Source organism: Opisthocomus hoazin, chromosome 4, assembly GCF_030867145.1.
Source record: "Opisthocomus hoazin isolate bOpiHoa1 chromosome 4, bOpiHoa1.hap1, whole genome shotgun sequence".
NCBI classification, from domain to species: Eukaryota; Metazoa; Chordata; class Aves; order Opisthocomiformes; family Opisthocomidae; genus Opisthocomus; species Opisthocomus hoazin.
In genome coordinates, this window is record NC_134417.1 from 85,757,384 (window position 1) to 85,771,509 (window position 14,126).

Sequence of the window (14,126 nt, forward strand, 5' to 3'; positions counted from 1 at the left end):
ACTCAGTAAGTTTTAGTGTTTTGTTCCCACTTTGTAACCTGCAAGCAACTTTTGGGAAAAGGGACAACTGATGAAAGGGCAAAAATCCCTATGGGCAAGCTGTGATGCCTGGCTGATGCCCTCAGAAAGCCCATGTGCCAGGTCAGCAGGCATAAAGGGAAGAAATGTGCATTTTTACCAAAGACTAGAGGGTGATAGGGGTCTTCTCATGAACTGCTACTTTGGGATTGAACCCACTTTGTGCTACTTCAGGTTTTCCTCAAAAGCAGTCACCATTTACCATGGTGGCAACATTTACCAGGGTTACAGGCAGACTAAATGGTGATGTATATCAATTTATAAAGACTTGTTTTCATTTTTCTGATCTGCACCTGGGCTCGGTTCAACCAGGAATAGCACTTCCAGCAACTCAATGCTTATTTAAGTACTTAAAACCAAATAACAGCAGTAGCAACCAGGGTGGTAAAATAATGTTTTATTCCATGAATGAACAAACACTACCATGCCACATCCTAAAGTTCTTTCTACAAAAGATTGTGGACAGAGCGGATTTTTACATATCTCAGGTCAAGTTCATTTCAGGCTTTTGAGCCTGTTCAATGTAGCAAAATCTGGACACGCAGCATTCTTATGGTCTATTTGGCATTTTGCCGGATAAAGCAGATTTATACCGTAGTCCTTGTTCACACAATGTCGATGCACTGTAAATCAAAGTAGATAATCAAAACCAAACTAGGTCATTTCTGTGGTTTAGCAATATATTTTTCATGATGGTCAAAGTACAACCAACATTCAGAGCTTAAAATAAAGATAATAAAAAAGACACACTAAAGAACACAATGGAAACATCATCATTGCTGTCAGGAAGTGAGTTTACCCAGTACTATGTAAAAAGTAGAAACCGGTATTGACATTCAAGCTGTCAAAACAAGAAAAGAAATTACATTAATTGTTATATTTCCAAGCTAGTACTTCTAAAGAGTCCTGATCAGCAAAGAAGTGTTATCGCATGCATACTGAACACAAGACTAATATTGGATTGGGGACCTGACAAATAACTGACTTACATTCCTTTATATACAACAAAATGAAATATACAGTATTAATACTGGCTGTACATTTGGTCAGAATATTTTACAAGGAGCGACACAAGTCAAAATTCTTATGATGCGGTAGGTGAAAGTGAGTGGAGGTTGGATTTCTTTCTGAGAGTTGAATGTTTTCACAAGAAGTTTTAAAAGTTGGTTTGCACCGCTATCATGAAGTGTTAGATATTTTAAAGCAAAAATGCTCCTTTTATTTTTTCTTTTATGCTTGGCAAAACTTGTGTGAGCAGAAGAGATAATTAAATGTGTTTGGAATATGCTAATCATTGACCCGGAATAAAACTAAGCCGCAGACAGCATGTGCAATAAATCTCTGCACATTGGTTCTGTTTAAATGGCTTTATGAGATGATCTGCGAAGTGTGGTACAAATTCGTCCTATCATAGCCTTATCTACCTGTTCCCCAATAGGTTGCCAACCATTTGTTCCAACACTAAAAGAACAAAAAGAATAGTCACGACCGTCACATATTTTTCTATAGTACAATAAAAATATCTCATTGTTAAGCTGATTTAGCTTATTTATGTGCATATTTGTCAAGGCTTCCAAAGAAAATACTCAGTCTTGCAGGCAAATGCTATGCCGGGAACAGGAGAGTGAGATTTTCTTTGCTTTAGTCTAACAGATTTTTAAATGTCTGGGTACCTTGACCCCCGTTGCCTCTTTAGACTCCTAAGGTCTAAAGTGAATTGGTTAATTCAGTGTTTGTTTTTTCCCCATCCAGAACAAGCTGAGAAGCTAATAAAGTAAGCATGAGAGCCCATGAAAATAGAAGTAAAAGCTATAAAAAGTAACAAATAATTACAGGAAGGTAAAGATCAGTGTAACTATAGCAATATTTTGTAAAATTGAATTTGTGTGTCCTATAGCAATGAGAAACCTGAACATGGAAAAGAGCAGGCAAGTATGTATGAATCAGTATCATTTAAAATAATTGTGCTATAATCTTTTCCATGTATTAGGTTAGGTCTTTCTTCTGACACAGTGTGGTGCTAACTATAGTAACCTTAATACGGATGATGAATTTCACTGCTACTGCTTGATTGCTTGAATGCAAAGAGACATTAAATCTTCCAGTCCTCAAAGCGGTTTCTTGGAGTGTTCCTTCAAGTTCAATGTCTTGCCACTTTCACGCTAGAAGTCACTTTGTAGCAAACAAAAAAAGAAAGAAAAAAAGGTGCAAAAAAAAGAAAGAAAAATAAGATGTTGGTTGTGATGGATTAATTTCAGACAGCAGTTTCTGCTGAGTTCACCATGCTGAATGTTCTTCCATTTAGGAAGGAGTTGCTGTCAAGTAAAGCAGATGAGCTGCTTTCAGTTTTCCTTAAATACATGCTATAAATGTAACATCTCTTTCTTCAGGAAAATTATCCAGTTGCATATTGTCAGAGAGATCTGCCTTGTGCTTAGCACGGACAAGTAGGGTTAATCGTCGTCCTCCTCCTCTTTCAGTGGGGCTATCGGGAGTTTGTCCTGAACTTGGAAACACGCTACAAAGAAGTTGACGATGGAGTTGTACAAATGCTGCTCCAATGCTGCATTGTTAAAATAATGGCTTTCATCAGGGTAAATCTGTGAAGAAATGAGCAAATATGCACAGTTAGGAGCTTAAATTCTCAGGACTACCCACCCATATCTGCAGCTCGATCTGGCCTGCAAAACCACTGCTTCTCCTCAGCATTGTGTGTCTTCCTGTAGATGCACATGAGGTCCAGGGTAATTCAGGCACCACAGCTCTCTGAGCGCAGACTTATATCATCCTTCAAAAAGAACTCTTTTTGGGGAGGATTTGCCACTTAATTCCATTCAGAACAAGTTCAGGGTAAGCCGAAAAAGACCACCCGTACAAATAACAGTGCTTACTCCATGTGAAAACTGAAAAAAATGCAGTGCAAGTCTGCGGAGAGAAATGGTGTTAGATTTTACAGACTAGAATGAGGGCTTTAACAAAAAAATGTCATTACGTGAAAAATTGAAATAAGCTTGCTGGAGAAGTAATTAAATAGAAAAAATGTTGGAAGCTAGAAATAAAATAGTTTAAACGCAACTTTCCATTTTAATGAAGCAGATAACTTCTGCATGCGTTGAAGGAATGCAAGAGGACTGTAATGGGTTGTCTAGACCAGGATATTGAAGAGGGAAAAATGAGTTTCTAGGTCTGGATCCTTGCAGGCAGGACTATAGTGTCTCACTGCTGAGCACCTCAGTCCAAGACGTAGATCCCTCTATTTGGTCCTCGACTAATCTTGGAGGTGCCTCTAGCCCATTGGTGGCTTCTAGCTCTAAAATACTAGTGCTCCGGCACCGGTAAATATGCAGGGGTGCTTCAGTCACTGTAGCATTGACAAATCTGTGCTGGACTCTTTGCTTAGCTCCCGTGTCTGTCCTCCATCCTATCTGCTTTTGGAGCATGATGAAGGAAGCATACCTATCACGTGAAGCTCTGCAGAAATGCAGCCAGAGGGAGCTGGTATTCAGTAAATCACACATTAGTAGGACTTGGGCACTGCAACACAACCATCTACACTGTGAGCTGTAGCATGGTCCCTGGCATGGATTGAGCCTGGTCTAGTTGCACTCTCCTGGCTGTGGCTTGGGATGTAGTGGAGGATAGCGACTGTCCCCACGGCTGGTAGATGAGTTCATTTTGGAAGCTTTAATGGCTTGGACATGGGCCCTTCAGCAAATCAGACATGTAATTTGATGGAAAGACAGGCTTTCTAGACCAGAGTATGTTGTTTGCAGTGGGATGTCGGACTTAAATGACATTTCTCTGCTTAACTTTTCTGTTTGATTTAATTTAGATCCCTGTTTCCCTGTAATTCACCCTGAATTTGGCCCGTTGTTCCCAAAGAAAGTTAACAGGCATCAATTCCTTAGAGATATAGCTCTCAAACCCTAATTTACTCTAATTTAATAATTGTTCTACAACTGTCCAAACCAAAATAGTGGTATCAAATAAGCATGGGAGTACATAGGAACACATTATACGTTGGTGCTATTTCTACTGCCAGGCTGAGCTTGCAAGTGGTTTTTCAAAGCTTGCTTCATAACAGTAGTTTGAGTTCTAACTGGGAAAATAACTGTTCAAATACGAAAAAAGGAAACATATACTGTACCTGCAAGCTGTAATTAGCCTTTGCCCTAATTAAGTGTGTGATAAGGTCCGCAGTATGCTGAAAATGGATTTTTTCTGTAAAAACAGATTGCAATCATTAAAGAGGCAAATTTAATTAAGAAAAATCAAAGCCATCCCAAATATATAATGAGCTCAAATGATGGGCTAACTTACCATCAGCAGTAGCATGAATGATCAAAAATGTCTGTTCCTTCAGTAATGAGACTCTGTGTGCTAATTTGGTGATCTGTGAAGGTAAAGGTTGCAAGAAGATTAAAAGTCTTGCTAGAAATTAGCAATTTATATGGAGAAAATAGAAGCACTTAATTCCATTTGATCACAAAGATAACAAGCAGGCACCAGCACAGCATATACTCTTGACTACTTGAATCATTCTGGAGGTAAAATAGACCCCCATCCTGTCCTTCCAGGCTCAGTCTCAGAAGCAGGAAGAGGTCAGAGACCCTCATCTGTTCTGATAATGTTCACTGAAAGCCTGAACTGCAGAACACATGGAAAATGTCAAAGTGAATTTCCAGTGAATACAAAACACCGATGAAAAGTGTGCCGAGGTGCCTATACTTAAGAACTCTTCAGAGAGCTGGAGCGACTTTGGTATGGTTTGAAAGCCAACCTCAATGAGCTTTGACAGCCCAGGGGAGGATCTTATACTAAATTCAAGTGTCCACTGCTGAGAATGCCTTTGCCCCCAGCTGTCTTCCAGATGCACAGGGGAAATACAAATCTAAGTGACTACCAGTGGTACTGGGTAAGAGAAATGAAGGACTTCTTCAATTTTTGCTGCATTGTTCAGAAGAATATGAGTCTCAGGGAGACTCCCAAAGACTCCAAAAAAGTCTTGGAGTTGCAAAATGAATATATGTCTTAAATCACTGATGTCAGTGCTTTATAGTGGGGTAGGAAAGAATAGCTGTCTCAACTTAAATTCATGTTTTCTTCACTGTTTAAATTCATGTGCCCTAGCTCTCATTCACTTACATGAAATGATAGTGTACTTTCTGTTTAAGACACCCTTGCATCAATCCTTTCTTATACTGTTTCATCTTCCCACTGTCCTACATTGTATCCAGTGCATCCATTGGGAAGTGCGACTCCAACAGCGGCAGGACCCTCCATGTCTGGCTATGGAGGCCAAATTAGCTGGCTGAAACATTGCAATGTATTATTAAGATATGGTCGCTTTGATTTTACATTACAGATTAAATGTATCTCTCCTCATTTAAAAGACAAAGCAACCCTGAACATTTGAAGAGGCCCTGTGTATTTCCTTGGTGCTAGAGGCAAGTTTTTGGGACGCAGGCCTGTCCTTGCTTTCTTGCAGCTCCACACTCTGTATGGACTTAGAAAGTGTTTGCAAATTTTGCAAAGGTGCACTCTGATCTTTCCTCTATTATTGGACTTCATTAATGAGTTCTTTCATTCTCAGATTGTGGGCTGTGATGCTTAAGTGTCGTGATGGTGTATGCACAGACCTTGCACTCTGTTCTCCCCATGTATGGCTCCTTCCTTTCTGCTCCCTCAGTTGTAACCACATGACAATACAGCTTTTTTGGAGTCTACATCAAGTCTTGAATTATGTGACCTTCATAAAGTTTACGTCTGGTCCATGGGTTAGGAAGTGTTCTTCTCCCTAAGCAATTCGTGGTTCATCTGTGGTGTGTAGGATGTGTATATCATTAGTGTCCATACTCAGAACAGTGCCTTGCTCTGCAGAGAGCTCAGGTGCTGTTCCAAGCAGTTAATCTCAAGTCAACCAAAAGTACCATTATTTGCTTAGGCCAGCTTTTCAATGCACAAAGAGCACGTGGCAGTACAAAGCTCTCATTTCTGGAATATTTTCCTTTGCTTTCACCTCTGCTGACCTGCCTTCAAATTTCTAAAATGACTACAAGAGTTTGCAATGATCTAGAGATCAGGAGTGCAAAATCTGAAGGACAATGAACTCAGTATTTAGATAGCCAGGAAAAGCTTCTGCTGCAGGGGCACAGGATGCTACCTGCCTTCTGTGTTTCAGAGAAGTTTCAGACCTTTGCCGCCTTCATGTCTGCTAGCTGAAGACAAGGCTTAGGAGGCTAAAAAATGTTTGCTGTGAAACAAATTTTATTTGTGTGACTATTCTTTATTAGGTTTTTCCTCCAAGTAATTGAAGGAAAGAAGACGTGAAGCAACTGATCCCGTCATACATATTAATATCTTTGATAAGTGGTGCCATGTCTCTTTTTCCATGTCCTGCTCAACTCTGACACGGAGTTCTGCCTAGCTGAAATATCACATCTTTCGTTGAAAAAACAAGAGAAGCTGAGCTTCATTGGACTTTGAGTCAAAAATTATACCTCAGAGAGAATCGAAGTGGCAAGACTATCTTGGATGAACTTTCAAGGAGGTCATGGCATCGTGTCTACTTGGGCACAGCTGAGTCACTCAACCTCAGCCGTTTCAATCCGTAAAACTGAAATAACTGTATTTACCCAATTTAGAGAGGCAGACATGAAGGCTAATCAACGAAAACCATATCCATCGTTACTATTAAGACAACTAAAGCAGTAAGCAGGCTGAAGGACACCTTGCTGACTTTTAAATATACAGTTTTACTAGTGAGTACATCTTGCATGTCCTTTTTCCCTCCCCAAAAGAGAACACATTGAGGAAGAGCTAAAACCCTGTTCACAGGGAAATGCAGTGTCTGTGCAGTTACCTCGTATGCTCTGTTATCAATCCCGTGCAAGCCCAAGTATCTTTCAGAAAAGGCTGAAGCTTGAAAAGAAAAGAAGAAAACATCTCTTTCAGCCATAAGTGAGTACACTGGTGCTTCTGAGTAAAATATTGCAAATGCTGAAAAAAGATCTTTTCTAAAATTGCCTTAGTTACACAGGACATATTTCTAAAAGTTTTTGAAAATGCACTAAGAATATGTATGTTACTACAGTCTTTCGTTATCACCACGTACTTATGGTTTCCACATGTCACAGAAGAGCCATTTTTTTTTTTTTTTCTTAATACAACCAAAATATGAGAGCAGAAGAACATTATTGTGCTGTGTCCTTTTCTCCTTTCACATCTCTATCAACAGTCTGCTGAAAGCTTTTGTTGGTCACAGGGATAACTGTACTGGACCTAAAAGGCTTAACACCACTGACTTTCTTGGCAGTCCCCTGATTTTCACTGGCATTAAGTGCAAAGGGAACTGGTGTCCCTGAGAGAAAGGACCTCCATGTGCAGTGCAGTATTGCTGTCAGAGAGAGGACGAGGTGGGCAGGCTGGACCACAACTCCCACGGATGGATGATTCAGGCAAGAAAGAAGCTTATACAAGGCAGTCATGCAGGCTGGTTGTCAGAGGCTGGGGGGGTTTACAGCCAATTCTCCTTTATTTAAAAGGAGCGAGTAATAAAAGTTTTTTGTTACTCTGACCACCATGGCTGGACCCACCCAGCAAAATTACTCTTGAAGGAGAAAAAAAGGGTTTATAGCTAGTCCTAAGAAGACACACCATAAAAACCAGGCAGAATCTTGGGAAAGAAAGATAAGAGAACTAGGAAAGGTTAGGACAGAAACATCATTTGTGGTTAGAAAGAGAGTCTGTGGGTTCTGGGATGGGGTTTACCATATAGTTTGAAGTCTGTCAGTGGGGAAAGAGCAGCTCCACAGGCGAACACCTGGTTCCCTTCACCAGCTGGAAGCAAGTAAGTGCTCAGGTAGCCACCGTAATCCTGGAACACAAATGGGGCAGGGGTCTCAGCAGTCCTGCTGTAAGCCACTGCTGCTTTTGGGTACAGAAACAGGGCAGCTCAGACCTTGCAGCAAACTCTCAGCCACTATAGAGCCTTTAACACCTTCCCCTGAAAAAAACACAAAACAAGGGACATCTCCCTGGCTTCGGCAGATGCGGCTGAAGGTGAGCTCTACACTCATTGCGCTCTCCTGAAGGGAGGAGGGTTGTGTGCCCGAGACCTTACCTCTCTTCATCCCACATTATGGCCATGGCTCTGATCAGATATGTTGCCTCTCCAAAATATTACACCAGTCTTTTGCTGTTTCAAACGGACATCACGATTTCAACATCTGCCGTCAGCCTTGTTAAGAATTCCCAGCAGAGATGCTGCTGTATGTACAGCTCTCTTCCTCCACTCTGAGCCCGTATCGCCCACAATAAACAATTTATACTCGCAGTCCCATTCTCATTTCAAACTGTGTGTACTTTGCAATTGCTGTATCCCAGCTGGGCGCACACTGTGGTGCGAAGCAGCCTCAGAAATCAATATTGTTATACATTTGTATGACACAAGCTAGATCTACCACATTCCCACAGGCCTTAAGGGACAAGATGAAAATGAAATGGAAGTTTGCAAGAGGGAAAAATAATTAATTATCTGACAGCATTTTTCTGACAAATAGTGACTTTCTGTACTTGGAAGTTAATTTGAAAAAAAAACATCGACAAATACATTGCTAAAATGAAAGCTTTTACCTTTAACATGTCTGAACAAGAAGTAGTCTATCTCAAAAATAATAATAATAAAAAAGTCACCACTGACATATTCAATAAATCAGGGTTTAGCTCAGCTGCTTAGGCCCATCAGCCAACTAGAACAGCACAGAAGAACAACGGGAAAACGTTACCTTCCCAAACACACCGACTCGCATTTTATCAATGTAATGCTCCTTCAGCATTGTCCTAGAACATGAGAGAGGAGAAACAATGAGTTAAAAATATTTTTTCCCTTTGATATAGCAAACACAGTGTGATATTTATCAGCTTGAATTTGTGGTGACCGCAGAAAAATGATGTAGACAATCTAAATTCACACTGCTACACGCTGCTTTCACATGAGTCTCTGTTCGATTTAATCTTGCAACCTGTTGTGTTGGATTTGACCAAACAATGGCAACAAATAACCTGCACTAGCTCTGAAAGTCATGATAAAGCTGATGCTGTCGCCCTACTCGGACAGTGTTTTTAGTGTGACTATGTGCAGAATAAATCTAACAATGACAGGACTTGACTTTTATGGTTTTGCATGTTTTTTTCCTGTTTTAAAAAGTTTAAAGGTTTAAAGATGGATTTTCCTGCCAACAACCAGGCCAGAAAAAAATTAATGTAGGAGCTGATATTCAAGCTTACTTGTTTGTAGCTGTATGACTGTATAAAGCTAAAAATAAATAGGCTTTGCACACGTGATACAGATAAGTGTGCTCTAGTTTAGCTGTTTAAGGCTTGTTTTTCTGCCTCTGGACTGGCTGGCACAAGCTGTCTGTCATGTGCCATCACATGGTCACAAGTGTATGACTACACTGTCCTTCCTTCCCATCTCCTTGCTCTGCCCTACACACCTTTAAAGCAACCAGGACTAATGACAGTGTCAGGTTAATTATCATTAATGAATTAATTTCTTCAATAACAGTGTCATTCACCGGACAGCTTCCAACTGATCCTTCTCTTCCAAAAGGCCCAATCTTCTCTTAACCTCGTGCAACAGCTTAGTGCCTTGGAAGCCACTCCCACGGCCGTCGAACTTCAGCACGATGGCGTTGTGAGAGCTGACCATGACGCTTTCCCATGTCACCTCAAATCTTTCCGTTACGATCTGGCTGCCAGGAGTCCCGTCTCTGAAACACAAATAGGCATCAAGCAAAGTCAACGGCACCAAGCACAGGCCAGTCACCCTCCCCAGGGCCGTGAGCTTGCCGTGGCATTGGGGATCATCAGATCCTGCACGCATCGTAAAGTAGGGTAGGTTTCAAGAAGAGGAGACCCATCTCTGCAACGATGACATGCAGAAGGCTGGTTTTGTGGGATGGGCTTTGAGGCTGAGGTGGAGGCTGCAGACTAGTTTCTGCCTGCCTCTTTGCACAGCAACGTTAAGCTGAGCTTTGGACAAACCTAGCAAGCACATCACTAACAGGGAAGGATTCCTCCTGTGACTAAGACAGGGCAGCGACACAGGGGTCAGCTGATTTTTTTCCCATTTATGCCTGCTGTAATCTACAGCTATTTTCTACAGGGATTTTTCTGCTGACGGGGTTTCTGTGGGGAGCCCGGCTTTGGGCAGTGCTGGCACTGCCAAAATATGTTGGATGAAGCTTGCAGGCATCAATCCCCCTTTCCTTTACTGGCAAGCATTTGGATTTCATTTACTGCCCCCATTCACCCAGCCTAGACCCGCCTATTCCTTCGGCTTCTCCAGAGCGGCTGTGGATGGAGCTGCCAATCACTTCTGTCACCACTGCTTAACACAAGAACACTTTCACAGCAATAAAACTAACGGCTTAAAAATGCCCAGGTTGGCCCAGAATTGGTGGGGAAGGGGAAGGGGTGGGCAAGACTCCCTCTTCACCCTTCTGCTTAAGGCCCAGTCCTGCACAGGGGAACTGTCTCAAGAAATACTGACCCCACTTCAGCAAGACAGATCGGAAAAAGCAAGAGATGATGATGATGAGAAGTAATATTTTAGAACTGGGGTTACTGTAGGGCCACTGGCACTTCCATCTACTTTTTGTCCTTTTTGGGGTTCTCGGAGACATCAGGCAAGTCACTGCAAGATTTTAATGTGCATGTGACTTCAGTCATTTGCATCTGTTCAGGCAAGACCCAGCTTTGGAGGCAGCCTAATCAAGTGCTGTTAGCTTGATGAGTACCAATCTTCCTCAAGCACTTGTATAATGAAGTACGTTTTCTCTGCAGTAATTTTGTGATGTAACGACATGCTTATTGCAGTGTTTTTGTCCTTCATGGAGGGATGTGCAGGATGATGTTCAGACATTCATGAGGCATTCATCACTCCTACATGAGGCTTCTCTCTCGTGGGATGTTCCCTGGCAGGGAGCAAGTGATGCAGTGGGACACAGCCAGGGCCAAACGAGTTCTTCCAAGGTCAGTGACTTCCCTCCCCTAGTTTCTTTCCAAATTGCCAGAAAAAAGTCAGTAATGTGTGTTATTATTACTCAGTGTTGGATAAAGAAATACCCATCTGCTATGCCTGCCAGGAGGAAATCCTACCTACGTAATAGAAATGCTAACTTCATTGAGATCTTCAAAGGTTTCTAGCTCTATCTTTACTGTCACTTCAGGGAATATTGGCGTTTACATGGGAAGGATTGCTGCATGAGGGCGTCTAAAATTTAAGCTGTGGTAAGGCTGACTGCATCCCACTCTAAAAGTACCTGTTAAGCGCAGGGCGAGTGCCCTAAGCACTGGGACCGAAAGTCAATGTTTGTCTCCTAGTCCTTCCCCCGCTGTTTGTGCCCCCAAAATTATTGAATTGCAAGTGTCCGTGGAACGACTTTACAAAATCCTGCATTTTACTCTGCAGGATTTCACTAGGGCACCCTCCTGGGAGCTGAAACCCTTGGCCCAGACACAGGAGGGAAAGGACCTACGTCAAACCTCTCCCAGCTCCAAGGTGAAACAGAGGATAGGGACAAATGTGCTGGACTTTGGTGCTAAAACGGTTTGACATTTGTTGTGCAAAACATATCTTAAAAGGGTCTGATCATGGCTGAGGTTTTCATGCTGCCCTAATTATGTGAACAGAAAGAAAGGCCGAGCGAGAACTTACACAACCAAAAGCAAGGGGTAGTGCGCGGTGTCCGAAAAGGTTGCTGGCTTTAGGATCTGCATTGGCAATTCTAGGCAAAAAACCCACAAATAACAACATGTCATCAGTGTGGGAATGCTGACATAACTCTAATAGATTCTTCTGGTGTTTTGGCCACTTATGAGCAGGAACAAAATGGCATTTCATCAGAGGCACTGGTAAATAACACCTTAGAAACACAGATGTTGTCAAAGAAAAGACCCATATTGTGATAGCCGGGGTGACAAGAAATGTAAATCAGGAGTACAGCGCGAGCCGTTCAGTCATGCATCACTTTTACAGCATTCAATTAACATCTGGCAATAGCTATAATTTTCCTTTTTGGCAGCTGGATGAGTGACGCAGCCAGAAATCAATATTTCAGGGCAGCAGAGGAGAGGGAAAATCGGCGATGAAAACGATAGTTTAAAACCCAATTAAGTATGGTGGCTTGGGGAGAGAATAGGATTATTTTACTATAATGATGTGAAGACAGATAGAAACATGTATTTTAATCCTAACTTCCAGAGGGCTTAATTCTTCTGTAAAACAGGAGGTAACCTTGATGAAGTCCATGTTGCTATACTGGTACTGAACCAATGTAAGCGAGGGACGTGCTCATCAAAGCTTCATTTAACTGCTTCCTATGGCTTTGTATCGATAGCCAAAAATGCTGCCATACAAATGCTTTCCGCATTAACGAGGCACATTTATTTTTAAAATGTTAACTACAATCCAGATTAGCCAGGGCCTAGCAATTAAATCGGTATTAGGAGCATTTTCAGTAGATTAATACACAGATTAACCGTGCGGTGTAAGTGGTTTGCTTTGCAATCATTGCTTGACATTCCACCTAATTAGTTATTCCATCTGAATGCTAATAGCTGCAAATTGGATCAATGGCCCAGGGACAGCCAAAAAGGCCATCGCTTGACTTTAAATATAACTAAGCACTACGTGCAGTGTTCCCAAGGCTGTTAAGCCCAGAGCTTTGAAAATACAGGGAGGGCACAGAAAAACAGCCACACGGCTGCGACCAGCTTATATTTATTACACATGCATATATATATATATTTTAGGTTAAATGATCAGAATTGCTTTTCAATGACACCTGCGGTTAAGAAATTTAACATCAAGCTGAGTTATTCTTAACAAGCTGCCAGTGCCACTACAAATTGGCTCATGGTGGGTATGGACATGATCTTCATGACAGGCTCTTTCCCCACCTCTTCCTGTCCATAAGGCCTGGAAATGCACATCTGTGCTTGTTATTTCGTGCACTGGTTTATGTTCCTAATGCCCATGTGGCAAGCAGAACATTTTAGGGTCATTATGATCTTTTTAAATGGCAACGGTCTCTCGGCCTTTGCTTTATGTTTTATACCACCTGGCAATGGTCGAAATTAGTAACCTGCCACCCATCGCACCTCACTGCTTTCATTTCACTGCACCCGATCTGAGAGACATGCTCCTTTTTGCCATTGGAAATATCACGGGTCATACTTTGAATCTAGGGTCTTTAGGGCTTTTTTTCAGAGCTGCCACTGCACACATAATCTGGGATTTCTGGGAGCCATTGCATAGCTCTGAGTGTGTGGATTTTCCACCACAGAGGTAAGATATCTGCTTGCAGCCAGAAGAGATGCTTTTTAGGTTGTTTCAGGTACAACTACAGAGACAGGCAGAAAATGCTTAGGCTTTGGCTGTTTGCCATTAGGCTTTTCTCTCTCTCTGTCCTCTTTGGCATACAGATATGTGGGGAATGAGTACAAAAGTGGTACAGATAATGCACCAGCTGTGGATATAAACTGCTCCAAGTTTCTGCCTTCTTTACTCCAGGTGAAATCTCTTTTGGCTTTTCTTGTACAGCTGTTTTTTCCAACCCTGTAAAATGCTGTGGTTTTCTCAAGGAATCCTGAATGAGTCCCTTGGGCAGTCGTTGGTGAGTTGTCTTCATTCACTGCAGTTCAGTATTGTATACTGAAAGGCGGCCACAGCTGTAGCCAGCAAGCACATCCAGTATCCCACTTCAAACCCTGCTCAAATAATTCACCAGTCCTGCTAGGGAAAATGCCCTGAACAATGGGGGCATCACACTGCGTCACTTCCCGGCATGGCTTTTTCTCTACAAAGAAAATTTTGAAAGGAAGAAAAAAAACCTCAGCCCTATCATTTTGCCTTTCTTCAGCGGCATTCTCATCAAACCCTGTCTCTGTAATAACCTCCTTATGTAGCACATCCTAAGAGAGCACTTTGCAAACTGTGTGAGTTTATTGAGAGCCAAAATAATTTTTCTTCCTGCCAGTCG

At 41.9% G+C, this 14,126-nt stretch overlaps 1 protein-coding gene across 4 annotated transcripts in view; it reads right to left on the minus strand.

The window, feature by feature from the left end:
* Window positions 1-460: 460 nt before the first annotated feature.
* The window catches only part of DPP6 (dipeptidyl peptidase like 6), a 587,128-nt gene continuing 573,462 nt past the window's right edge, over window positions 461-14,126 (minus strand). For all 4 annotated transcript variants that reach the window (XM_075419777.1, XM_075419779.1, XM_075419776.1 and 1 more), the window contains exons 19-26: window positions 11,801-11,870; window positions 9,657-9,851; window positions 8,865-8,919; window positions 7,849-7,954; window positions 6,941-6,999; window positions 4,399-4,471; window positions 4,226-4,299; window positions 461-2,678 (exon numbers count right to left, since the gene is read on the minus strand). In XM_075419777.1, coding sequence (XP_075275892.1) covers window positions 2,532-2,678; window positions 4,226-4,299; window positions 4,399-4,471; window positions 6,941-6,999; window positions 7,849-7,954; window positions 8,865-8,919; window positions 9,657-9,851; window positions 11,801-11,870 — 779 coding nt within the window. In that variant the 3' untranslated portion in view covers window positions 461-2,531. The remainder of the gene's footprint in view (window positions 2,679-4,225; window positions 4,300-4,398; window positions 4,472-6,940; window positions 7,000-7,848; window positions 7,955-8,864; window positions 8,920-9,656; window positions 9,852-11,800; window positions 11,871-14,126) is intronic.